General features: G+C 28.4%; 8 protein-coding genes across 8 annotated transcripts; 2 read left to right on the top strand and 6 right to left on the bottom strand. All coding sequences in view use genetic code 12, as the record gives it.

The window, feature by feature from the left end:
* Positions 1–10: 10 nt before the first annotated feature.
* NHP6A (high-mobility group nucleosome-binding protein) lies at positions 11–289 on the bottom strand (the record flags this gene model as incomplete). The annotated part of the gene is made up of 1 exon (XM_064904771.1): positions 11–289. The coding sequence occupies one exon, from the start codon at positions 287–289 to the stop codon at positions 11–13; it is 279 nt and encodes a 92-aa protein (XP_064763403.1).
* An 8,339-nt stretch (positions 290–8,628) lies between these two features.
* Positions 8,629–10,770, top strand: DFJ63DRAFT_311395 (uncharacterized protein; the record flags this gene model as incomplete). Its single annotated transcript, XM_064905748.1, has 1 exon — positions 8,629–10,770. One exon carries the CDS (start codon positions 8,629–8,631, stop codon positions 10,768–10,770), a length of 2,142 nt encoding a protein of 713 aa, XP_064763402.1.
* A 1,631-nt stretch (positions 10,771–12,401) lies between these two features.
* DFJ63DRAFT_60155 (DNA damage-responsive RNA polymerase-degradation factor) lies at positions 12,402–15,189 on the bottom strand. Its single transcript, XM_064908988.1, has one exon. The coding sequence runs from the start codon at positions 14,790–14,792 to the stop codon at positions 12,612–12,614; it is 2,181 nt and encodes a 726-aa protein (XP_064763401.1). The 5' UTR covers positions 14,793–15,189; the 3' UTR covers positions 12,402–12,611.
* A 398-nt stretch (positions 15,190–15,587) lies between these two features.
* Positions 15,588–18,033, bottom strand: DFJ63DRAFT_302907 (putative tubulin tyrosine ligase; the record flags this gene model as incomplete). The annotated part of the gene is made up of 2 exons (XM_064905467.1): positions 16,893–18,033; positions 15,588–16,847 (listed from the first exon to the last, which is right to left on the bottom strand). The coding sequence occupies exons 1-2, from the start codon at positions 17,844–17,846 to the stop codon at positions 15,588–15,590; spliced, it is 2,214 nt and encodes a 737-aa protein (XP_064763400.1). The 5' UTR covers positions 17,847–18,033.
* Positions 17,989–18,642, top strand: TIM12 (Tim12p). The gene has a single exon (XM_064908987.1). The coding sequence runs from the start codon at positions 18,130–18,132 to the stop codon at positions 18,457–18,459; it is 330 nt and encodes a 109-aa protein (XP_064763399.1). The 5' UTR covers positions 17,989–18,129; the 3' UTR covers positions 18,460–18,642.
* Positions 18,643–20,483: 1,841 nt separating this feature from the next.
* On the bottom strand, positions 20,484–21,437 carry DFJ63DRAFT_311391 (uncharacterized protein; the record flags this gene model as incomplete). Its single annotated transcript, XM_064905747.1, has 1 exon — positions 20,484–21,437. One exon carries the CDS (start codon positions 21,435–21,437, stop codon positions 20,484–20,486), a length of 954 nt encoding a protein of 317 aa, XP_064763398.1.
* Positions 21,438–21,515: 78 nt separating this feature from the next.
* On the bottom strand, positions 21,516–22,616 carry DFJ63DRAFT_333685 (uncharacterized protein; the record flags this gene model as incomplete). The annotated part of the gene is made up of 1 exon (XM_064907893.1): positions 21,516–22,616. One exon carries the CDS (start codon positions 22,614–22,616, stop codon positions 21,516–21,518), a length of 1,101 nt encoding a protein of 366 aa, XP_064763397.1.
* Positions 22,617–23,694: 1,078 nt separating this feature from the next.
* FBA1 (fructose-bisphosphate aldolase) lies at positions 23,695–25,201 on the bottom strand. The gene has a single exon (XM_064906825.1). The coding sequence runs from the start codon at positions 24,935–24,937 to the stop codon at positions 23,858–23,860; it is 1,080 nt and encodes a 359-aa protein (XP_064763396.1). The 5' UTR covers positions 24,938–25,201; the 3' UTR covers positions 23,695–23,857.
* Positions 25,202–25,437: the final 236 nt, after the last annotated feature.

Raw genomic sequence — 25,437 nt, 5'->3', positions numbered from 1 at the left:
TCCTTCATACTTAATTACCATTTCTTTTAGCATATTCAGCTTTTTCCTTCTCATATCTTTTTTTATCTTGATCAGCTTTATTTTCATAAGGAACTTTGTCATCACCAGTTAAAGCCTTCCATCTTTCACCTAATAATTTACCAACTTGACCAAATGAAATACCTGGGTTTTCAGCTCTAACAATATCTCTGTTTTCATTAGCAAAGAACATGTAAGCAGAAAGGGATCTCTTTGGAGCAGCTGGATCCTTCTTCTTTCTGGTGGTTTTTCTTTTTTCGGATGGAGCCATTGTTGTTATTAACTATAATAATAAAATTAATGTTAGTTATAAAGTTTCAAAAAAGAAAAAGAAGAAAGAAGAAAGGAAAGAAATAGAAAGCAAAATTAATGAAAGGGTATTAAATATATATATATATTTGTATGGATAGATATGAGAGAAATTCATATCATATTACCAACAAAATATAAATACATACAAAATCACAACAACCACTATAAAAATTTCTAAAATGTAAAATTCCTTTGAAAATATTTACAGGTTAAAAAAATAATAGCGCGTCTTTGTACCATTCAAATTTGCTTCTAAAATTCCCTCTCATAGCAAAACATCCAAACATCCACCTTCATATTCCGTTATCGTCCTGTATATAACGTGGACCACACACTCATCTTTTTTCTGTTGTTCTCCACTCCTATTACTTTTTGTCTGGTTGAAATTTAAAGTCCTTTTCTGTCTTTTCTTCTCTCTGTTAGTTTCCGTTTTGTGGATTGTTTTCAAAGTAGTAGTAAAAATAAAGTGCTTAATATATTTTTGGCTGGCTCTCTCACTCACTCGTTCCTTTTTTTTTCATTATAGGGTATTATTAAATTTCCCACTTTAAATTCAATTGAACCCAAATTTTCCAATTTTTTTGGGAGTATTCAAAAATCTTGTCGAGTTGAACTTCACTAATGATCAATTGAATTGAATGGTGGGTAGTTATTGGTTGCGTTGAAACTATTTCATCAATAGAATTGGTTCATTTGAATCAATTTGTTTTTTTTCGCAATCCAATATAGTTAGTAAGTTAAACCTAGATAGATAGATAGAGAAGCACTAATAAATTTGTAAAATTGAATTTTGAAAAGGAGTGGCAATTGAGGAGGAGAACATGATGTATATGATTGATGGGATGATTGGAATTGATGGAATTGATTGATGATTAAAGATGGTGTGGATGGATGCTTGATTGATGTTTGTGCGACAGGTTAAACATTATACATACTAATTAATTAATTACTGTGAGTAGTAGTAAAAATTTATAGTGTATTAAAAAAAACAGTGAGAGAGAGAAAAAGAGTAACTAGTAGTTAAATTTAGTATGGTAATGGTAATAATATATATATATAACAATTATTAAAGGAGGAGCGAGCGTAGTAAGTTTTTTTTTTTGGTGGTGGTGGGTTGCTCCTTTTTTGATTTTTTGTTAATGATAAAATTTACTCAGGCGGGTTAAATATAAAATTGTAACCAGCAATATTAATTTATTAATTGTTTTAGTGATGAAATTTACTCTCCAAAATGAGTATTTAATAGTACATACATAATTTTACACTTTACATAGTTATGTTAACTTAACACCCCACAATAAAATTATTTCTATACTTCCCACACGTTTTTACTATTTAAATTTTATCATGAGATTTTATCAACAATCAACAATTTCTATAATAGTTAAATAATTATAATTTTTGGCTATAATAGTTTAATCCTAATCTATGATGATAAAACTTATCTATACATATATATACATTTAATTAAATTTAAATTTATTTAATTATTTATTATATAAATTAAAATGATTAATTTTAATCTAATATTAAATTAATTAAACAATTGTATGGGAAACATCCATACCGCAATATATAATATCGTTTAATCATGTGATTAGTCACGCGTTAAGATCTACTGCATATAAACCCCGACTAAAACCCTTTTATTAAAAGGATCTTATATAATGACTACATAAATCTGAAACAATGATCTAACAAAAAATAAAGTAATTACCCTCTAATTTGAATTAATTTATCATCATCAGCGTCATTGAATAGTTGATTTATTGATCTCCATGATGTCAATGTATTCATTGTAAGTAATGTTTGATTATAATCTCTCTTCCATTGGAATAGATCTTATGTTGTTAGTTGTAAATCCCCCTTTTATCTTTAATAACTTGCATATTTTATTTATTTACATTTTTCTAAAAAAAAAAAATATTTGTTTCACCCCCTAAACTTTTAAAGTATAAATAGATCAAAATATTCCTTCAAATCAATCAATTCAGTTTCTAAAAATTTGAATTAAGTATTTTCGGTAGCCCGAAATCTATGAAATATACTCGTTCTTTTTCAGTTACTTACATTCTTTTAATCTATTTATGAATCAAAATATTACTAACCAAATAGTTTAAACCTCTGTGGTAAGCTTGATACATTCGACCGAAGTCAATCATATAAGAAAGTTTGCCTGCGTGTATATCCCCATGACTTATATGTAGTTTATGAAGATCTTTAGTATGTATAAATGAATCAATAAAGTATCATATAGGTTTGGTAAATGATATCTTAATTCCATCAATTACTAACAAATAAAATCATTCTGTTTAGAGTTTATTATACAACTTTTATATATTTAATCTTTTAATACACTTGTAGATTCGATATTACTTCTCTTATGAATATTAAGCTTGATTTGTTTTTAATTTTTGTTGTCAAATTTACACATTCTGAACCAAACGAAAGAAAATTATCAAAATTTCAAAAGTATATAAAAACACCACTTGATTCCCTTGATTTTTAAAAAAAGTCTTTATAAATGTTAAAGATAACTTACCTTTTATATATTGCATTATAATGTAAAGCCTTTCAAATTGAAACTTAACATTAAATTCTATTTAAGATCATATATTACTAACTAATTATAGATCATTTTTGTTTGGTTTGTGGAAATAAAATTCATTTTTACTTCTGATAGATTGTGAATTCATGTCTGATATTTAATATATATTTTAAATTTATTTACCTTTACTATTATTGTAGATTCCTTTTATGAATCACCTTTCTATATCTACAAGTGATCAATAAAACTTTTTAGAGAGATCTTTTTTTGATGGAAGTAAAATATACTGATGTATCACAAGTTTAGATACTTAAATTCAACATGTGACACACCGTTTTATGTTTAAATCATTACTATAAACTTTCAAAATATCAACTTAAACATGATCACTTAAACTGGTTTAAGCTATAATGATTGATCCCAAACCATGGTTGAAATAGTTTCATTTTTTTACTCCATACTATTTTTGGCAACACTTATTTTTAGTAATGATTTTTTTTAAACCTTTGATGATGGAACGATCTGTAGTAGGAGCCCCAGGGGGGGCCCCTATAGTTCTTATGTGGATCGACAAGGATAAAGGCAATCACGTTATATTCTTTACTCTTTTTACTTTTTTCCACTCTTATTTCATCAATATAAGATTATATATTGCCAATTCTAAGTTTGAATCTTATAGTTCATCAACATATCAACCAAGCTGTTAAAATCAAGTTTACCATTTTATCCTTGATCCTTTGTGATTTACAATCAATGTTTTCAAGAACGACTTTGGGTGCATGTGGGAATCAAAGTGATAGAGAAAATATATTCAAATTATGTTCCTCCAAGTTATAATAGTTACAGATCTCCAAATTCAAATATTAGACATGCTCTTTAATTTGATTTATTTTATATGTTGCATAGTTGGAGTGAATCGATTCTGATTCTGATTCGTTGTAACTTGTTGCATTCAGTGATTGTTTATTTCAGCTTTATTTCAAGTACCCAATTAAATATATATATCTATTGAATCAGGGTTTCATAGTATGAGTGAGCCACAAAGTGAAAAGTTGATCGGATTTTTGCAACTAGGGGTTTTGAGCACTGGTCAATAACAAAGGGGTAAGGAATAACAATCATCTCGCTAACTGAGAATCCGCTTGAGTACTACATCTATCATAAGTCAATCTAAGGAAACCACCTTTTGGTAATCTTTGCATTTTAAAAAAGTGATACATAATCATTATTTTTTAAATAAACAAAAAGAAATCTGAAACTAAAAAATAATTTCACTCTCCTTAATATAAATAGATGATAAAATTCCCCTTAAACATTTTTCAAAAATCAATTCTGAATTTAGTTTGTCATTATCTACTTTACATCTCACCGGGTCAAATATTTTGTATATATTTATTACTAACATTCACATGTCTATTTAGGCTAACTGCTTTTATTAACTCCCTTAGTGATTAGTATGTTATCTCTGAAGATATCTCCATGTGATATGTCTAATTATGGATATTTTTGTATGTATGCTTTTTTTTTAATTAATTGATATTCACAAATCCATACTAACTATATCTTCGTTTAGCAATGATTTCTTTAATTATACAATTTTTATATATTATATTATTTTGAAATCAATGTAGATTCATTTTACTTTCAATCTCTTAATCAAAGCTGAAACAATTAAGATATTTTTTTAACCATCATTCATGTTTTTACACAGAGTATAAATAGTAGGGAATATCTTAAAATTATTTATTAAATTTTTTTAATTTTGTTTATTATCTTCTACTTTTGAAATTTTAGTTCTTGAAAAATCAATGAAAATAACTTTGGCTATGGCTAACTATATCTATCTATTTAGGCATTAAGAGATATTACTAACTAATTTAGGTTCAGTTTTAGCGATTCGACTAAGTCCAAAGTCAATAAAATGTTTTTCTGATAGTTTACATTTAATGCTAACTATATTTTAATCTTTTAGCTTTTATTTATAATAAACATATTTATATGATTAGCAATTATTTGAAATGAATGTAGAAGCGATAGTTAATCAATGGTATAACAATATGAAACTAAAAAAATAAATTTTGTGTGTGTGTGTGTGTGTGTGTTTTAAATAAATAACAGGGAGTATATAAATATCATTAATTTCCCTTTTAAATAAAATGCTTGATATTTGTTTCTTTTAATGAATCAACTGTATTGATATAAATACATATCTAACATCTATTTAGAATATCTGAACATTACTAACTAAAATATAGTCGAAATACCGAAGTCAATGAAGTAACATCGCTCCTTTGCTAAAAAATATATTTGATGATATCTCTAGTGGATTGTACGTATAAATGTTTAAAGCTTTTGTTTAATAAAGTTGATTATATGAGTAAACTTGGTTACTAATGTTAAATATGTCTAGTTACCCTAATGTACAATTATTTATAATTTATCAAAGTTTGATATTGTAGATTTGTAGATTGAAAGTGATTGATCAGATTTTATTTAGAACTATAAGATCTCGGATCTATACCATGTATGATCTACATCACTTTTTACTGTTTATCCCTTTTTACACACCCAACTAAAACTATAAATAAGACTGAATAATCCCCTTTCAAAAATAATAATAATTTCAATAAACAAGAAATGCCATTTCGAGGTTGTTTTTAGGGTGTAATTTCTCGATACTTTCTATTTATTTATCAATATTTTCTATTTAGATTTTTGAATTTATTAACTTATTTAGGATCGTCGATATATTCTTTCAATAAGTAAAATCCCAGGAACTTAGTTCTTTTACTGAAAAGACCATATTCGATAAATATTTAATATACAATTTATTTTATGATTAATTTATTTGATTTGTAGTTAGATAATTTTTTAAAATGACGGTTAATTCAATAATGATCTCATAATTTATAAATATTATTCATTCATTTCTTTATTTCATTTCTTAGGTGAAGTTTTAATTCCAACGACGGGCAAATATGTTTGGCGATCTGGTTAAATCTATCAATCTGGGTGCCTAACTGCCTCTTGATAGTCTATTTACGTCTATTTGTTACTAATCAATACTGAAATTTCAATTATTAATAATATTTTTTGAATCTGGAGAACATCGACACTGGTGTGTATTATCTGTGAGAATTTTTACCTTAAGATGTAAAGATTTGAATTTGATATTTACAATCTGATTCCAAAACGACAAGAACAACTGACTACTAACAATTTACATGATTTAGTTTGATTATATTAAACAATTCATTATATTATATTATATTATATTACATTTCATTTGATTTGATTTGATTGTAGAAATGTAGAAACTTCGTCCCTGAAGCGGTATATGAAATTTTATACTATAAAATAATGATTGTAGTTGAGCGTGTAAGTGTAAGGAGAGATTTGTTTTAAAAAGAGGAGAGGAAAAGATCAAACAATTATATAAATATATATATATATATGATTCAATTCAATTCGTGGAACCATTTATTTATCATTATAACGATTACATGAAATAATTTTGTGAAGACTTGTTTGAAAGAAGCTATTATTGGTATAGTTATGATCTATCTAGGTATTCTTTGTTACTAATTCATTCATCTAGGGAAGTTTATTTTTTTTAGGATAATACTGAAGCTTTGATTTTATTGTACATTTTATTATATCTTTATTCTTTATTATAATCATTGTAGAAATCATCATCATTAATAATCATTAAGATATTATAAAGTAGTAAATTGAAAATATCCTCCAAACAAAGGTTTTACCCCTTCTAATTATTATTTTGACCCCTTTTATTGCCACATTATAAATAGAAGGAAATATTTCCTTAATTTATAAATCAAGGATTTCTTTTCATAATTCCTCAATGTCCCAAATCTTTAGTGTTGTATCCTTCAGACAGCTAACAAATAATCTTTCTAGGCATTTAGATCATATATACTAACCAACACGTTTTAAGCTTTCATGAAGAAGATCATTTCTTAGTCGTCCCTTAATTTATATTCTTATGTATATTATTTAATATATTTATACTACTATTTAATCTAATGATTCATTGTAGAGTTGTTATAGTTGTCAAAGGATTTATCTCTTGTGTTTCTACTTTCATTTGACTCTTGAATCTCTGACTACGGTTCTACAATTTCAACAATTACCATTTTTCAAACTTTATGTTGAACTCCTCAAAATATCCTTTTTTTAAAAAAAGTATAAATAAAGCGAAAGATATCCTGAAATTACCTGAACTTTTAATGATAGATCCTTAATTTATTTCTGTCTAAGGATTTCCTGTTAGATCTCATAGTTGGATTATTTATTAATTACAATTGTCTATTTAGGTCCATATATATGCATTACTATCTAGGATCTATAATATCGTCGATTTCGCTAGGTACTTTATATTTTAAATGTATTTGTTATATTTTATAAAAAATTTGTAGGTTTCGTGAATATAAACTCCTTTATTCATATTCATCTTATACTTCAATGTATACGTTGGCTTTTTGGTTACTTACAATAGATGATAGATATCATCATCTTGTTTATACCAAAGTGGTGTAGATTTTTTCCCCTCCTTGTATCCCTTATTTTTTTTTGTTGCAAATATTTTAAAAAACTATAAATTGAGAATCAAATTTCCTCATTTTTTTTTTTCATGTTTACGTCTACCAATACCAACACTAACGTTATCTGTATTCTTTTAGGCTCTCCCAACATTAATGTTGTACTTGTGAAGTACTAGGATGGTTTATAACATATTATGGAATTGAATTAAATTTACATTACTTTATTAGATTTAATTATTAACCGCTAAAATGAATTGTAATTGGCGCACGACTCTTGTTGCAATTGCAAAATGCGCTTCAATAAGCAGAATAAAATGAATGAATCCAATTTGCATAACGAAAATATTGATATAAATAAAAGGATTTGAACCAATTCAGGTTGATAATTTACTTCTTTATAGTTTATTGAGTGCTAGAAATAGATTACTAGGATGAGTATTTTACGAGAATTACTTAATGCTGATTCGATTATTCAATTTCATGATAAATATAAGCATTCAACAGTAAACTTTTTACAGCTTTCGGAAAATGAAGAAATATCTAAACCTTATGAACAAGGCTTACTTGAATTAACTCAATTTCTTGATCATATGGATATCAATACAAATCGCGCTTTCAGAAAAGAAATTAAAAAGATGTTTTCCGGTTATCATCATTTTCAAATCGATAATTATAAACCTATCTTGATTATGATGTATAAATTTCTCAATTCACATTGTGTTTCCAATGATGTTTCAGATCACGAACTTTCATTATATCTCCATTATGAACCATTTATAGTAGAGATGTATGTTTTAGATTCGCTTGCAAATATTGATATTTATCCATGTAGTTTAAATGATGGAGTTTTTGAATTGATTGAACATTGTTGTAATTTAAAGTTTTATCGAAATGGAAAATTAAGGAATCACGATGGAATTGAAACAAATCCTGACATCTTAAACAAGTTTGTTTGGCCCATGAAAGACATTGATAAATGATAATGTTTCTAATTCATAGTTTATATTATTGGATATAAAAAATTTAAATAAAAAAAAAGAATTGTGATTCGTGCACGACTCCATGTTGCAATTGCAAAAATTATAGTTTCTCTATATGCGCTTAAATATGCAGAATAAAATATTTAAACCAACTCAAGTTAAAAATCTCACCTTTTTTATAGAATACTTGAAACACACGGAAGTAAGGATGAGTTCATTACCAGAATTACTCAATGCTGATTCGATTATTCAATTCTATGAGAAATATAAGGATTCAACGGTAAACTTACTTCAAATATCAGAAAGAGAAGAAATATCTAAACCTTATGGGGAAGGATTACTTGCATTAATTCGATTTCTTGATCATATGGATGTAAAGCCAAATCGTACGTTCAGAAAAGAAATTAAAAAGATGTTTTCCGGTTATCATCATTTTCAAATTGATAATTATAAAGGTATATTGATTATGATGTATAAATTTCTCAACTCACATTGTGTTTCCAATGATGTTTCGGATCATGAACTTTCAATATTTGGCCACTTTGTAGGAAAAATAAGAGAGATATATTGGAAACATGTGCGGCAATCAGGTCAGTATATTTCAGATAGTAGAGTTTTGGATTTCGTTGAGGATTGTTGTTACTTAAAGTTTCATCAAAATTCATGGAATCTTGGAGAAATTGAAACTAATCCTCCCACATCGGAAACAAGTTTGATGACAATAAACAGTTTGTATACACCTTCAATTCAAAAACCATATATCCCAAGAGTTGAGTTCTTTAAACAATTTGGATTTTTCTATCCCACAGTAACACATCTTAATGATAGTTTTTTCCAAAATCATATCAATTTGTTGAGTATGACAGGTGATGATTGTAGATCTACTACTCGTCCGTCTTTTGTCAGGCCTCCTAAAACTAAAATAGATTTGATAAATAAATTCATTAACTATCTAGAATCGGCTGAAACTTGGTTTGGTGATGAAAGACTTTACTTTAGGACACGCAGAGAATTTCCCTTGGATATTTTAAATGAAACTGTGATTGGTATGGATTTAACCATTTTTATTGAATCTAAATGCGCAATCCCAGCAGTAATTGTAAGAAACAATTTAAAATTTATGTTTGAAAACTTCCAAAAGACAAAGAATTCTAATTTGACAAGTTCAAGTGAATTTATTGGATTGTATCTGGAAGCATTATTGAATTCTATTCTAACTAAATCTCGTCTTTCATTCATTTCAGATGGGAGGTTCTGTATAGCAATATTATTCAATGTTGATAAGTTGGATAATGAAGATAATATTTCGAATATAAGACGTGTGCCTTGTGAAATTATAACTTTTGATGCTGAAGTTCATAAAATGGGAGTATGCTTTTTCATCTTAATGGTTCTCTTTGAGTATGAAGATAAGTTAGTAGTGGATGATGAGAAGTTTGAGGATTTAAAGAAATCATTGCATGGTGATTGGAAAGTTATCAATAGACGTACAGAGAAACAATATCAAGTATTAGATGAACTTAGTCAATATGTTTCCAAAGTTCAACAAATATCAATTGACCAAACAATGAATGATAAAGTTGAAGAGATTGAGAATGAAATATTTGAACAATGGAACATAAGAATCAACTTCAGATTATTGACAAAAGTAATGAATACATATGAATTTAGGTTTATTTCAATTAGTGAATTGAAGGTGAAATCAGTTTTAAGTGGTACAAAACTTTATGAGAACTATTCAACTATATTGGAAACTCATGATGGATGTATTTATAAAGTATTCGATCCCGTAAAATCATTATCACGTTTCAGATTGGACATTAAATATTTCACATTTTATGAAAAGTTGAAAATAGCATTTGATATGTTTGTGAGAGAAGTATCAATGTATACTTACTTAGAAGGAAGATTTAAGGAGAAACCTACCATATTAGAAATTGGTTATATATCCAATCCTCATAAAAAGTATTGCAAGAGATTACCAACTGTAAAGAAAAACATACTGGGAGCTTTTAAATATCCATTAGCTGGATTCTATATCAAGATGACGAAAGTTGAAGGTATTCCATTAGGTAATTCAGATATCACTCGCAAGGAAAGAGAATTATTGACAGATATTTTTGAAAAACTTCACTCCCTAGATGTGATTCATGGTGATGTCCATGGTGAGAATTTTGTTTATGATGAGTCAACTGAATCGATTCTGGTATTGGATTTTGGAAGATCGAATTATAAAGGATTGGAAGATATCGAAGATGAAATCATTGATGATCAACAACTTGAAAGTTTAAAAAGAAGAGATATATCTTATCTCAATAATTTATTTGCAGAGCAATGGTGTTGGCGTTAGTTTCTACTTTATAGTTTTAATCCTTTTTATTAGATAAAGCATGATATTGTTTCTGATTCACAGAGCTTTTAATAAAATGTCTGTATATTTAATATTTAAAAATTTAACTTCTAAAAATTAAAATATTTTAAAGAAACTATAAATAATCCTCAAAGTCCTCATCCTTTAATATATCCTTTAATTTATCTATTAATTTATTTGATCCACTTTTTCCAATTAATCGAGTTCTCTAAGTTTGGATAATTTGATTGTATCACTAAGTCTGTGACAATACTAACATATCTATTTAGTTATAGGAATACTATATTCAAAAGTTTACCACCATATCTATTTTATTGATAACATATAGTTAAACGGTAGCAAAGAATTTCAACACTTTTGATTATGATTAATATATGAATTATTTATATTGTAATAACTACTTAAATACATTGTAAGCTCTCTTTCAAATGATATATTAGAGCTTATCAATAGTACTTTAATCATACTCTTTGTAGTTCATTATTCAATAATTTCTAAATTTTAATCGCACTTTTTATCGGTGCTGCAAATAATTTTAGAGAGTATAAATAGATGGGAGATTTCCCTCAATTCATTAATTCTGTATAATATTTTATATAAGTGAGTTTGGTTTTAACCAATTTCTGAGTTGATTTCTAGTTTATGCTAATGGTGTGGATATACATTACTAACCAATTACATACTTATTTAGAATGAAAAGCTAAACTGCTACTAACATATTATATCGATGAGTTTTAGGATATGGAATCCGTAAGACCCAAAGAATTTTATTAAGGACTTCAAATAATCTTAACTGATTTTATCAAAGTCATAAAACTAAAGATTATGTTACTAATGACGTATATTATATATAAGATCTCATATACTAATGAATCCAAGGATTATAACATGTTTCATTGATAACCATATGGCGAAATTTCTTTCAAAGTATTTTTCATTTAAAATATATATTAATATAAACTTATTTCAAACCTTTGTAAGATAAATCATCTCTTTAACTACACCTCTTAAATGAACATTATCAAATTTAAAGTAATTGTGTTAATAAATCTCAAATTGAAAAGGGGGGTGCTGCAAATAATTTTAAAAACTATAAATAAAAGCGAGAATTCCCACATTTTTAATTTTATCTGATTGTCATTTTTCAAATTTAGAGATTCAACCATCGTTTGAAATAATTGATTAGTTTAGTGATATTAGGTTTTATAGCCAGCTTGGTTGTTTCTACCATTGCTTATCATCTCAATATCATATTATTTGTGATATATAATTCCTGTCGTTTACTTACTTTTACAGTATATTTATGTTTCAATACGTTTATTACTAACCAATAGTCAAAATTGATTTTGAAATTAAAAGTGTGATAGCTTGCCAACTATTCTACTCACTTACAATATATTTATGAAATAACATACTATCATTTGTTCGAATTCCAATTATATAGTTGTCTTTCGAGTTTCGTTTGGAAGTAATTGTGACATATGCACAAATGACCAGAAAGAAAGGTTTTAATGTACATAATTTTTATATTGTTAAATTTATCTTAACGATTTGTAGATTCTAATCTCTTACTATCTACATTCTTACAACTATATCAACATCTACATTCAATAATCAATTTTTAATATATACATATATTATTAATTTTTCTTCTTTTTTTAAAAAAAAATTTTTTACACTTTAATATATAGAGATAAAAATTTTAACAATTCCTTTAAATCCAATTCTCTTTGAATAAAACATAAAACATAATTTGTGTCTCACAACATAAACAACAAATAATAGTTAAAAAATGTCATTATTTTTAAAATTTTTCAACTTTAATACCATCCACGACTATAGTTATTATCTTGATAACCATATTGAGGATATTGTTGATATCCACCAAATTGAGGAAGGATAGGTTGTTGAGGAACAGGTGGTTGACCAGCTTGTTGAGGTTGTTGTTGACCTTGAACACCAGCTTGTTGTTGACCTTGTTGTTGACCTTGAACACTAGCTTGTTGTTGTTGTTGTTGACCTTCATTGGCTTCACTACCAGCACTAGCAGATGTAGCACCATTTTGTTGTTGACCACCAACTTGTTGTTGTGGTGGATAACCATAATTACTAGTAGGATATCTATTACTGTATTGACTAGCTTGACCATAATAATAAGCTTGAGCAGCAGCTTGTTGTTGTTGGGTTTGTTGTTGATTACCAAATCCATTTTGACTTCCAGCAGCTGAACCAGTTGAAGCAGTAGTATTACTTTGAGTTCCACTTGATGATGGTTGAGAATCTTGTTGTTGTTGAACTGGTTGTTGATTGTAACCAGTTTGACCTAAAGCACCAGCACCAGTTTGTTGACCATAATAAGGTTGATAATAATAGTTGTAGTAGTTTGGATAACCAAATGGAAGTTGTTGTTGTTGTTGTTGTAATTGTTGAGCAACAGCAGGATTAACAACTGGAGATTGGGAATCAGTACTAGAACTAGTAGTTGGTTGAGAACCTTGAGTTTGTTGATATGGATAACTTTGTTGAGTATTAACATGAGAAGTAGCAGGAGATTGTAAATTACCTAAACCACCAGCAACAGTTGAAGCAACACCGGAACCAACAGCAGCACCAACTTGATTGGTGTAAGAATAATCTGGGTAACCGCTGAATTGAGCACCTGGTTGACCAGCAGCTTGTTGTTGGTATTGTTGTTGTTGTAATTGAGTGTAGTAATCATATTGTTGTTGTTGTTGTTTAGTTTGGTTGTATTGTTGAGATTGTTGTTGGTAAGCATTTTGATTATAACGATTGTTACTGTTATTGTTGTTGTTATTATTGTATAATCCAAATCTTTGTTGTTGTTGTTGAGTTTGTTGAGCTTGTTGTTGTTGAACTTGACTATCATCTTCTTTAACTTCTTCAGTGGTAGTTTCAGTTTCATCACCTAAGGATAAAGAACCGAATGAAACACCAACAGAATTTAATTGTTGTTGACTTGAAGTTGGTAAAACAACTTGAGCTGGAGCAATGGTTTCTTGAGGAACAACGGAGATTGGTTCAGTGACAGTTTGTTGAACTTGTTCAACAACTTCAGTAACAACTGGAGCTGGAGCAGCAACTTCTGGTTCTGGTTCGGCAACGACAACTGGTTCTTCAACTTGTTTAGCTTCAACTTTTGGAGCTTCTTCGGTGGCAGTAGTAGTAGTAGTAGGAGCAGGAGCACTGACTGGTTTAACAACCTTTGGTTTTGGTTTTGGAGCAATAATAGAAGCCCAAGATCCTTGTTGAGGTTCTGGAATAGCAGCTTCTTTTAATACTGGTTTAGATTCAACTGGTTTAGATTCTTCAGTAGTAGTAGATTCAACTTCTGGAACTGGTTCTTCTTCTTCCTTTTTCTTTTCTGATTCGACAGGAGCAGCGACAGTGGCGGCGGCAACCTTTGGTTTTGGTTTTGGTTTATCATTAGATAAAGCAGCAGCCCAAGAATTAGTAGTTGAAGTTGGAATTGGCTCAGTTGTAGTAGTAGTAGTAGTAGTAGTAGTTGATGATGTAGTAGAGGTAATTGGAGTTGATTTTTCTGCTACCGCTGGAGTTGAAGTCTTTTTATATGGAGGTTTCTTATTAATTGGTTTAGCATCTTTTGAATATTTACCAGAACTTCTATTGTTATTATTTGAACTGTTATTATTATTGATGCTATGATTATTATTATTACTATTATTACTTTGATTATGACTGGAAGATTGTTGTATTGATTCATTATCTTGTTGATCTTTCTTTTTATGTTGTTTTTCCTTTTTAATAGGTTCCCATTTACTAACCTTATTATGAACAATTAAATCAATAACAACTTCAGGTTGATTATCATTTTCTAATAATAAACTATGTAATTCATCGCCTTCCCAATCAGGAAACATTTCAATCAAACTAGTTAATTCTGTTGATGTTGTGGCGCCTGAAGCAGATCCATTAAATCTTTTCAGTTGATTCTTATATGTTTTTCGTTGTTGTGTCGACATTTTTTCAAGATTTAATAGAAGTTATAAATGATTTATGATGATGGAATTGTATCGATTGTTATTATAATTCTATTTATAATTTTACTATTCTTAGTCACCAATTTTCAGATGGGGTAGAGGGGTTTGGTATATATTGTCGGGATGATCTGATATGAATGCTTTTTTTTTGATTGATCTAGTCTAATCAAGGGGAAGTATATGTCAGTGATGGATGATGGATATATGATATACGGTTACGCTATGGTTCTTCAAATTAAAATAGTGTTTTATAAACTTGGAATTGAAAATAAAATACGTTTTCAGTTTTTATGAATTTTTTTTCTTTTTTTTTTTTTTTTCGTTCGTTCGTTCGATCTTTTTTAGCTTTGCTGGTGATACTCTCTGTACCGTACTTTAAATAGAGAAAGAAATAGCCCAATCTACCCTATAGAGAAGGTTTTAACTAGGATTAACTGATGAATCCAACAATTACAGTTCATTACAATTCATCCACATATTAAATAGTTATAAATGGTATACTAATTATTGGTCATAATGTACGATAATGTCAGTTAGCATTTGATGGAGTTTTCAACTCTTACACTGTTTAAATTAAAAACTGTGTGACTTTAAAAGAAAATGGCTGTAGAACAGAACAGAACAAAAAAAAATTTCATGTCAAAAAAAACGTCGACCTTTTTGAACAAAAGTGCACGACTGTTTGGTTGTCGTAAAAGGTCCTATTGTTGTCGCAAAATTGTTCCTTTTTTGTCATATATTTTTATCTTTTGTCATTTTCTGACATAATATTAATTATTAAATATCTAAAACCTTAACTAATGTAGTTTCGTCATCTTCTAATGTCTGTTGTTCATTACTTTTATTGTCCACTAATGGATTAACCACATCTTTAACGACATTATCAAACAATTCATAGATTATTCCTTTCAATTCATCCCCGGTTTGTTTGAAATCAGGATATGAATTAACTTCTAATAAATTAACTGATAAATCATCATTGATTAAACAATCAATACCAAATAATTCAATTGCATTATCCAAAGGTTGGAAATTGATCTTATCAATAGTTGATGCTGCTTTATATAAATCTCCAATGATTGATTTGATTTGATCAAAGATTTTGATTTTACTGGCATCATCTAATCCTTGCAATGACCAGAATGGAACTACTAATGGTTCTTCATCTTCTTGTAAACATGTATTGGTTAAATGTCCATCCAAAGGGATTTCTTGATCTTCAGGTTCATTGATTGGATCTTGATATTTGGCAGATGCAAATAATGTTAAGATATTCTTATAAACGAATACTTTTAAATTTCCGGAACAAACCACATATATTCTTAAATGAAATTTCTTATCATCATAATTTGATAATAATAAGGGTGATGATTTATATTCTTGAACCACAAAATGTCTTAATTGAGAAAGAATAATCCCAGTATCATGTTTATTATCTTGTTCAGATTCATCTTGAACTTGAACTTGTCCTTCCCCTTCTTCATCTTCATCCTCATCGTCATCTTCCTCTTCTTCCTCTTCTTCAAATGAATTGAAAACCTCTTGTAATTGATCAATGGTCTTAAATAATCGAATTCCTTGACCTTTATCACTCATACTAGGTTTTAAGATCCATACTTTTTCACCTTTATTGATTTCATCTCGTAATTCATAAGCATCATCTAATGAATCATCTAAAAATTCAGCATAATCAACTTCTAAATTATAAGTCTCTGGAAATGCTTCCTTTAAGACAGATTCGGGATTCTTAGTGACATAATGATGGATGGTATTATATAAGTAATGTTTTCTGATTAAGGCTTTTCTGAAGATATATGATGGTATGAAATATTGTTTTGGATGAGATTGAATAAGATCGATATCTAAATCTTCATATTCTCCATAATGGAATACTTTTAAATGAGGATGATTATTAATCTTTAATAAGATAGACGAATCAGTAGTTATTTGAATAGAAGGGAAATTCTTTTGAAATGATTCTACTAATGGTTTAAAAATATAAGCACTGGATGGAATAGTGATTAAAAAGATGAATGTCTTTACAGTGGATAATTTTAAATCATCAACATCATCAATTATAACATCAATGTCATCCTTACTTTCATCACCTTCTTCTGCATCCAATACTATTTCACCAGTTAACGGTTCCACTGTCCTGAAAGTTGCTTTCAAAGGTGTAACACTGATACCTTCATTTAATAGCACTCTACTATCAGTATGATTAAAATCACTTAACCCATCTTTATACACCTTTTTAAAATCTGGATTCCATTTAAATTGTAATTGTCCTTGTTCATTAATAGATTCCAAATCTTCTTCATATATAGAATGCCAACTATTTTGTAATATAGGAGCATATTGAATCTTTGTTGTACCTAATTTTAAAGATGGAATTAATGGTACATTAACTGAAAAAATATCAATAGTATCATGATTCAAGATTAATTTTTGATATAATTTCTCAATTAATTTCACTGATATCTTAGCTGCTTCCTTTAAGATTTTAAAATCATGATCTAGACTATTAAATGAATAACTTAAAGCAATAGATTTAATCCCATGAGTTGAAGCTTCCATGGCAGCCCCCACGGTCCCACTAGTCAAAATATAAAGATTGGATGAATTTTTCCCAAAATTAGGACCACTAAGAACTAAATCAATGGGTTTCAGTTTACTATTCTTATATAAATAATGAATTCCTATATCAGCACAAGCAGCTGGAGTTGAATCAATAAGACACCATTCTTGATATTCATCTCGATTTAAATGATATTTAGGTTCTGGAGTTTTAAACGGACCGATATATGAATTGATATTAGGATTCGGTTCATCGGTACTGTATTTCGTATAAATATAACTGGTGGTTAAAGTTTTACCAGCGAAATGAGCTTTACCAATCCATGATCGTTGTTGATTGGGGATCACAATTGATAAATCCCAATTTGTGGAAGTATTGATTTCATCCACGAGATATTTGATATATGGACATGAATTGTCGTTCAATGGACCATCATCATTGGTTAATAACACGTGCATTGTAGATGTAATTGATATGATTTAGTTAAGATGTTGTAATAAACTATGGTTCTTTCTTTTGCTAAATATAATTTTTGCTGCTGCTGCTGCTAAGATCTCACTTTTTTTTTTTCACAGTTCCACATTTTTTTAGACTCTAAAAAAAAATTCTTTCTTCCCCCATCAGCGACAACGAAAACGTTAAAAGAATATAACTTTAAACGAATCAACTTCAACTAGATACAGTTAGTTCTACATCTACACTCATATACACATATACACAACCACATACAACATATTCAAGATGTCAATGTTCATAGGGAATCTCGGTCAATATGGGGTTATGGAAGTTGATCAACGAAAGATACAATTAGCGCAAATACAATTTGAAGCTCAAGCATCAACGTTTAATAAGATCTTATCATCATGTCAAACCAAATGCATTAAACATGAGTATGCTGAAGGGGATTTACATACTGGTGAACAAAGTTGTATTGATCGTTGTGTATCGAAATATGTTAAGGCTAATCTATTGGTTGGAGAAGAGTTTACTAAAAATGGATTGAATCCATATAATATTATGCCTGATTATGAAAAAGTGAAGACTATGATCAAACAAGGTGGTTCTGAATAAGACTCTTTAAAGAAGAATAAAACATCAGTTCTATACAACTATGGAGCTGGAAATATAAGTAACACATATTTATATCTGTAATGATAATGATGCTTTTAATGATTAATAGAATTAATTAAGTATATAGAATTAAAAAAAGGACAATTTGTACATAGATTTAATGCATATTCAATTCTGAATCGTTTAGTGATATTGTAGATCTAGTAAAGGGTTTAATTAAGTAGAGTTAATATTAGTGGTAACTATCATTTCTATATAGTATTTGGTGGTTCCTGCATACCAATCGAATCAAACAACAACAACAACTTCATAATGTGAACTTATAAGTTGATCCTTTGAAAGATTCATTGAAAAGTTTAAATTACTTTTTATTATTTATATCAATTTCTCTTTGAATTTGATATCACAATTCTTATATTCAATATAATCTCATTCCAGAGAGTTTTATATGAAAGAATTTGACTAACTAATGAAATATCTATTTAGGATAGGATTCATTGTACTAACCAAAAGCAAATTTAGAGCTTATCTTCTCCTCGAAAGAGTATCGAATTACCAAGTATATTTTGTCAACATACATTTTAAATTATTAACAACTATTTAGGAATTCATTATACTAACTATATCTTTTAGAAGATATATATGTAATATCCATTATATTGAGTGAAGTACGGGCAGTCGCATGAGATTCATTTAATATATACAGTTATATTTTATTATTATTATTATTATTATTTGATATTGTAACTCTTGTAGATGATTAATTTGACCTTTGCATCTTACATATCGATATACTTTAACGACGTCATGAACTACAATTTACATCTATACAATGACATTCACAATGTACAATGATCTATTGCATGCAAGTATCATTTCTAATCTCTAAATCACTGACCTGACATACATCAATTGATCTCAATGTCTTGGTATAACTGTGATATAAAGTGATATAGATCATACTTTGTTAGTTAAAAAATAATTTTATAGTGGAATGTTAAAGTCATTTTTTTTATGTGATGCGAAATGACGATGAGGATCATCATTATCTTTTTTTCAGCCATCTGATGTTTGAACCATGATAGTTTTGCAACAACTATTTCCATATAAATATAGTTCAATATCACTATCTTAAACTTAAATTGTATTCTCTTATAACTTCCCTACCTAAGTAAACTAATAACTATTCCTCAATAGCATTCGTTAAATCATGAACTTTAACCAGGATTTCTGCAAATTCTATTTAGGAATATTATTATATTAACTATATATATAAATTTTCAAGAAATTTATTCAATTTGGGGCTAGTTGAAAAGTTTAAATAACTTAGGATATAATGGTTTACTACGAATGTTCTAACCAATCTATTTATAACCCATCATCAAGAACAAATCAATTCTTGTAACTAACCCTTGTTTGTCTAGTTGTTTTTCATGGATATAATATGTTGACTTTTAAAACCTTCTACCACATTGTGAACACTGTGAAATGTGGGATTTCATTTATAACTGATACAGGCATTAGATGTATATTATTATTACATTTAATTTACAATTTTATATTTTATATAATTTCAATTGTAGTTTGCTTGTAGGTTGTAGTTTAATAAACGTTCTTTTAAATAGTTTTATATATGAATTTGCCTACTTTAGGAATAAATTTGAAGCCGAACTCGTCTAGTTTTTCGATAATTATCTTTAAAAAGGTATGTATTTTTATTTTATTTATTTATATTTTAATTATTATATTTTATTATTATTGTTATTATTATTATTTTGTTATTGTAGTACAATTAAATCTCTAATAATCTTTACTATTTCAAATAGAAGTTATATTATAGAACTTTCTTCTCCCAATATATTTTATTTACTTAAACACTTTCCTTCAATTACCATAAACTTGAATGTCAAACTATTTAGTTTAAAGTTAAAGTTACATTAATACCTGCATATGACTAGATAAATTTACGAAACAAGATTACATCATAGTTAAATTTAGTCCTGCATATTTGAGAACTAATGCCCTCACCAATGGTCTGCAAATAAATTATTGAGATAAGATATATCTCTTCTTTTTAAACTTTCAAGTTGTTGATCATCAATGATTTCATCTTCGATATCTTCCAATCCTTTATAATTCGATCTTCCAAAATCCAATACCAGAATCGATTCAGTTGACTCATCATAAACAAAATTCTCACCATGAACATCACCATGAATCACATCGAGGGAGTGAAGTTTATCAAAAATATCTGTCAATAATTGTCTTTCCATCCAAGTGATATCTGAATTACCTAATGGAATACCTTCAACTTTCGTCATCTTGATATAGAATCCAGCTAATGGATATTTAAAAGCTCCCAGTATGTTTTTCTTTACAGTTGGTAATCTCTTGCAATACTTTTTACGAGGATTGGATATATAACCAATTTCTAATACGGAAGGCTTTTCCTTTAATCTTCCTTCTAAATAACAATACACTGATAATTCTCTTACAAATGTGTCAAATGCTATTATCAACTTTTCATAAAATGTGAAATATCTGATATCAAACCTGGAGCCTCCTAATGATTTTACTGGGTCGAATACTTTATAAATACATCCATCATGAGTTTCCAATATAGTTGAATAGTTCTCATAAAGTTTTGAACCACTTAAAACTGATTTCACCTTCAATTCACTGATGGAAGTGAATTTAAAACTATATACTCTCATTACTTTAGTCAATAATCTGAAGTTGATTCTTATGTTCCATTGTTCAAATATTTCATTCTCAATCTCTTCAACTTTATCTTTCATTGTTTGGTCAATTGATATTTGCTGAACTTTGGAAACATATTGACTAAGTTCATCTAATACTTGATATTGTTTCTCTGTACGTCTATTGATAACTTTCCAATCACCATGCAATGATTTCTTCAACTCCTCGCACTTCTCATCATCCATTACGGACTCGTTTAGATACACTATAACAACCATTATAATAAAAAAATGTACCCCAACTTTATGAAGTTCAGCATCAAAAGTTATAATTTCACAAGGCACACGTCTTATATTCTAAATATTATCTTCATTATCCAACTTATCAACATTGAATAAGATAGCTATACAGAACCTCCCATCTGAAATGAATGAAAGACTAGATTTAGTTAGAATAGAATTCAATAATGCTTCCAGATACAATCCAATAAATTCACTTGAACTTGTCAAATTAGAATTCTTTGTCTTTTGGAAGTTTTCAAACATAAATTTTAAATTGTTTCTTACAATTACTGCTGGAACCACATGTCTATTTTTAACATCTATTACTAAATCAATATCTGTCATCGTATTCTTTAAGATATCTAATGGAAATTCTCTTTTTCTTTCACAATAAATTCTATGAGGAAATCGGAACAAAGGTACGACCCTGTTTAAGTAACAGATAAATTTAATGATCAAATGAATTTTTGTTCTAGGTTGACTAGTGTCATCTGGAACTTGAAAAGATCTAATTCTATCTATTTTAACACTCAATAAGTCAATGTGAGTTTGGAAAAATCTATCATTGAGATTTGTCACAATAGGATAAAAGAATCCGTATCGTTTAACGAAATCAACTCTGGCAATATATGGCCCTTGACGGGATGTCTTCCAGAGATTTTCGTATGACCTCGAACTAAGTTCAAGTTTGGGAGGATTAATTTCAATTTCACCAAGGTTCCATACATTTCGATGAAACTTTAGAAAACCACCATACACAATCAAAGTACGCATTCCACTTTCTAAATCGGGGTCAACTTTGCGAATATCTTCCATATATATCTCTCTTATTATGCTTTGATATTCGGAATATTCTGAAAGCTCTTGTTCGGAAATGTCATTGGAGATACAGTGTGAGTTGAGAAATTTATACGCCATAATCAAGATAACTTTATAATTATCAGTAGGAAAATGCAAATAAAGGGCAAACATTTCTTCAAGTTCATTTTTAAGTGTTAAATCAGTCGTAATATCCACATTATTAAGAAATTGAGTTAATGCAACTAACCCTTCTTCATAAGGCTTGGTTATTTCTTCATAGTCTGATATTTGAAGTAAATTTAGCGCTGAACCCTCATATTTTTCATAGAATTGAATAGCTAAATTACAATTAAGTAATTCTCGTAATTGACTCATGTTAGCTTGATATCACTTTGGTTAGTAAAATATTCTACATACTATTTAAGTTTTAAATAAGAATTTTGGGGTATTTCTGTTATGCTAAAAAGCGCATTTATGTGTACTTTTTCTTTCCATAGAATCCAATTTCGAAGAGAGGTAAAATTTTCTCTCCACCGCTGGCTTTCCTATTTAAATATTGTAGGAATTAAACATGTTCAAGTGGTTAGTTTAAATAAAACAGATACAAGTTGTTATAGGTATTCTTGACGTTAAAGTTTCACATTAGATTTTAGCTGCATAATATAATTAGGATAATTATAAAGTAATTTACATTTTTACAATATTCTGTGCTGCAAAAAAAATAAATATGAGACGAAAAATCGTAATTTGAAAAAATATTCCTTGTAGTCAATTTTAGGAAATGACAGTGGCATAGCATAACAAAATATAGCTTTTGATCTCTACAAGAATAAGATCTTACTCATATGAATCCCTTGATATATATTTATATAGAGAAGTTTTATTCAAAATGCAATTGGTGTTGTAAAATTCTCAGAGAACTATAAATATGATAAGAAATCCTGTTTTTAATTTCTTATAGTTTACCCTGTAACAAGAGTGATGCTTAACATAACTTTTCAAATCTATTTAGAGATCTTATAATAATAACTAGCTATAAGCGTATTGGTACTATATCTTAAAAATAGTAATATTTGGTTGGAGTTTGTCTGCTTATATGTGTTAGATTCAGATAGATTCACAATTTTAATATATAATTCTAGTATATCTGTTTATAATTTACGTTTCACCCGTCTTTCTCGACCAAAAAAGTTTTTAAAAACTACAAATATGAGTCAGAATCCTCTATCAAGTTTAATCTGATTTTATATTTTAATTTACTTGCTCATTTCAAGATGGCTTTTTCAAGTTACTTCAGATTTAAAAACAAAGGAATATTTAACCTCATTATATCTATTTAGAGATCTTATGATATTAACTATCTATTGGCAGAATCAATTGTTACATTACATATGATTATCTTGTAAGAATCTCTTACTCTCATCATTATAAATTAAGCTACAATTTAAATGAATTCTTCTTTTTGTTTTCAATAAATGTATATATTATTTATATATAAAAGAGTTAATATTATTATGAAAGATTAAAACATTTTTTAAAAGATATTATAAAAGGTAAAAGGTAGAGACTAAAAAATCAAAAGAATATATATCAACTCAAAATCAAAGTTTTAAAACTTATAATTGATTCTTAGTGTGAAAGATTTCTAAAGCTTCAGAAATTCTAGCACTCATAGTCTTTTCACCTTCTCTAACCCAAACTCTTGGATCGAAATATTTCTTATTTGGTTTATCTTCACCATCTGGGTTACCAACTTGAGTTAAGATATAATCTTTTTTAGTTAAGACATAATCACGAATACCGGTCAAGTAAGCGTATTGACAATCAGTATCTAAATTAACCTTGACAACACCATTCTTGATAGCAGTATCGAATTCTTGTTGGGTTGAACCGGAACCACCATGGAAAACTAAGAATAATGGATGGTTTGATTTAGAACCAAGTTGTTGTTTAGCATGAGCTTGATGATCACCTAAAATTTCTGGTTTTAATTGAACATTACCTGGTTTATAAACACCATGAACATTACCAAAAGCAGCAGCAATGGAGAAATTTGGAGAAATTGGAGCTAAAGCTTCATGAACTTTGAAAACAGTTTCTGGAGAAGTATAAAGAGATTCTTTAGTAACATGTTCATTGTTAACTCCATCTTCTTCACCACCAGTAATACCAATTTCCATTTCTAACCATTGGTTTAATTTAGCCATTCTAGTGAAATATTTAGCACAAGTAGCAATATTTTCATCATCAGTTTCTTCAGATAAATCTAACATATGAGAAGAAAATAATGGAGTACCATGTTCTTTAAAGAATTTTTCATCTTCAGCTAACATACCATCAAACCATGGTAATAATTTATGAGCACAATGATCAGTATGTAAAACCACTGGAATACCATAAGTTGGAGCAATAGCTCTAATATAATGAGCAGCAGCAATAGAACCAGCAATTGAAGCTTCTTGATTCTTGTTGGCAACCCCTTTACCAGCAAAGTAAGCAGCACCACCTTGAGAAGTTTGTAAGATGATTGGAGATTTGTTATCTCTAGCAGCTTCTAAAGAAGCAACCACAGTTGATGAAGAAGTAACATTGATGGCTGGGATAGCGAATCCTTTTTCTTGAGCCCAAAGGAATAAATCTCTAACGTCATCACCATAGATGACACCGGATTTCTTTAAAACAGCTGGGGGAGACATTGTAGTATGTGATTGGTAGATGATCAGTTGATTAATTAATTAAAAGTTAATTGACTTAATTGAAAATTAATTGAAATAAATGGAAAAAGAATTAGGAAAAAGGGATATAAATAAAATTGAAATATGATGAGGAACAAAAGAGGAGTTCTTTATATAATAATTTATACCGAATTTTTGTCGACCAGTAAATTTTAATTTGATTTTTTTTTTTTATTTAATTAATTGTGTTTTTTTTTTGGGTTTAATTAGTTAGTGTAATTAAATTAAAATAGAATAAATAAATAAATAAAATCATCAGAGAAGTCTACAGTTGATGTCCATTACAGATGGGATCAGATGGAGTTTCGTAACCGATAATAATTATTATTATTACTGACTATTGACAACTGTTGATTTGATGTAACTTACAGTGTAAGTGGGTAGTCTTCAGTTGTCGTTCTGCTTAAGGTTGTAAAATTCTTAGGCACATCACCTTATGCGATTAAAGAGCTATCGGACTT

The sequence above is a fragment of the Scheffersomyces coipomensis genome (genome assembly GCF_036884675.1).
Source record: "Scheffersomyces coipomensis strain NRRL Y-17651 chromosome Unknown DFJ63scaffold_2, whole genome shotgun sequence".
Taxonomy (NCBI): Eukaryota; Fungi; Ascomycota; class Pichiomycetes; order Serinales; family Debaryomycetaceae; genus Scheffersomyces; species Scheffersomyces coipomensis.
The sequence above is the reverse complement of the archived record's forward strand: the minus strand, read 5'-3'. Positions and strand labels throughout refer to the sequence as shown.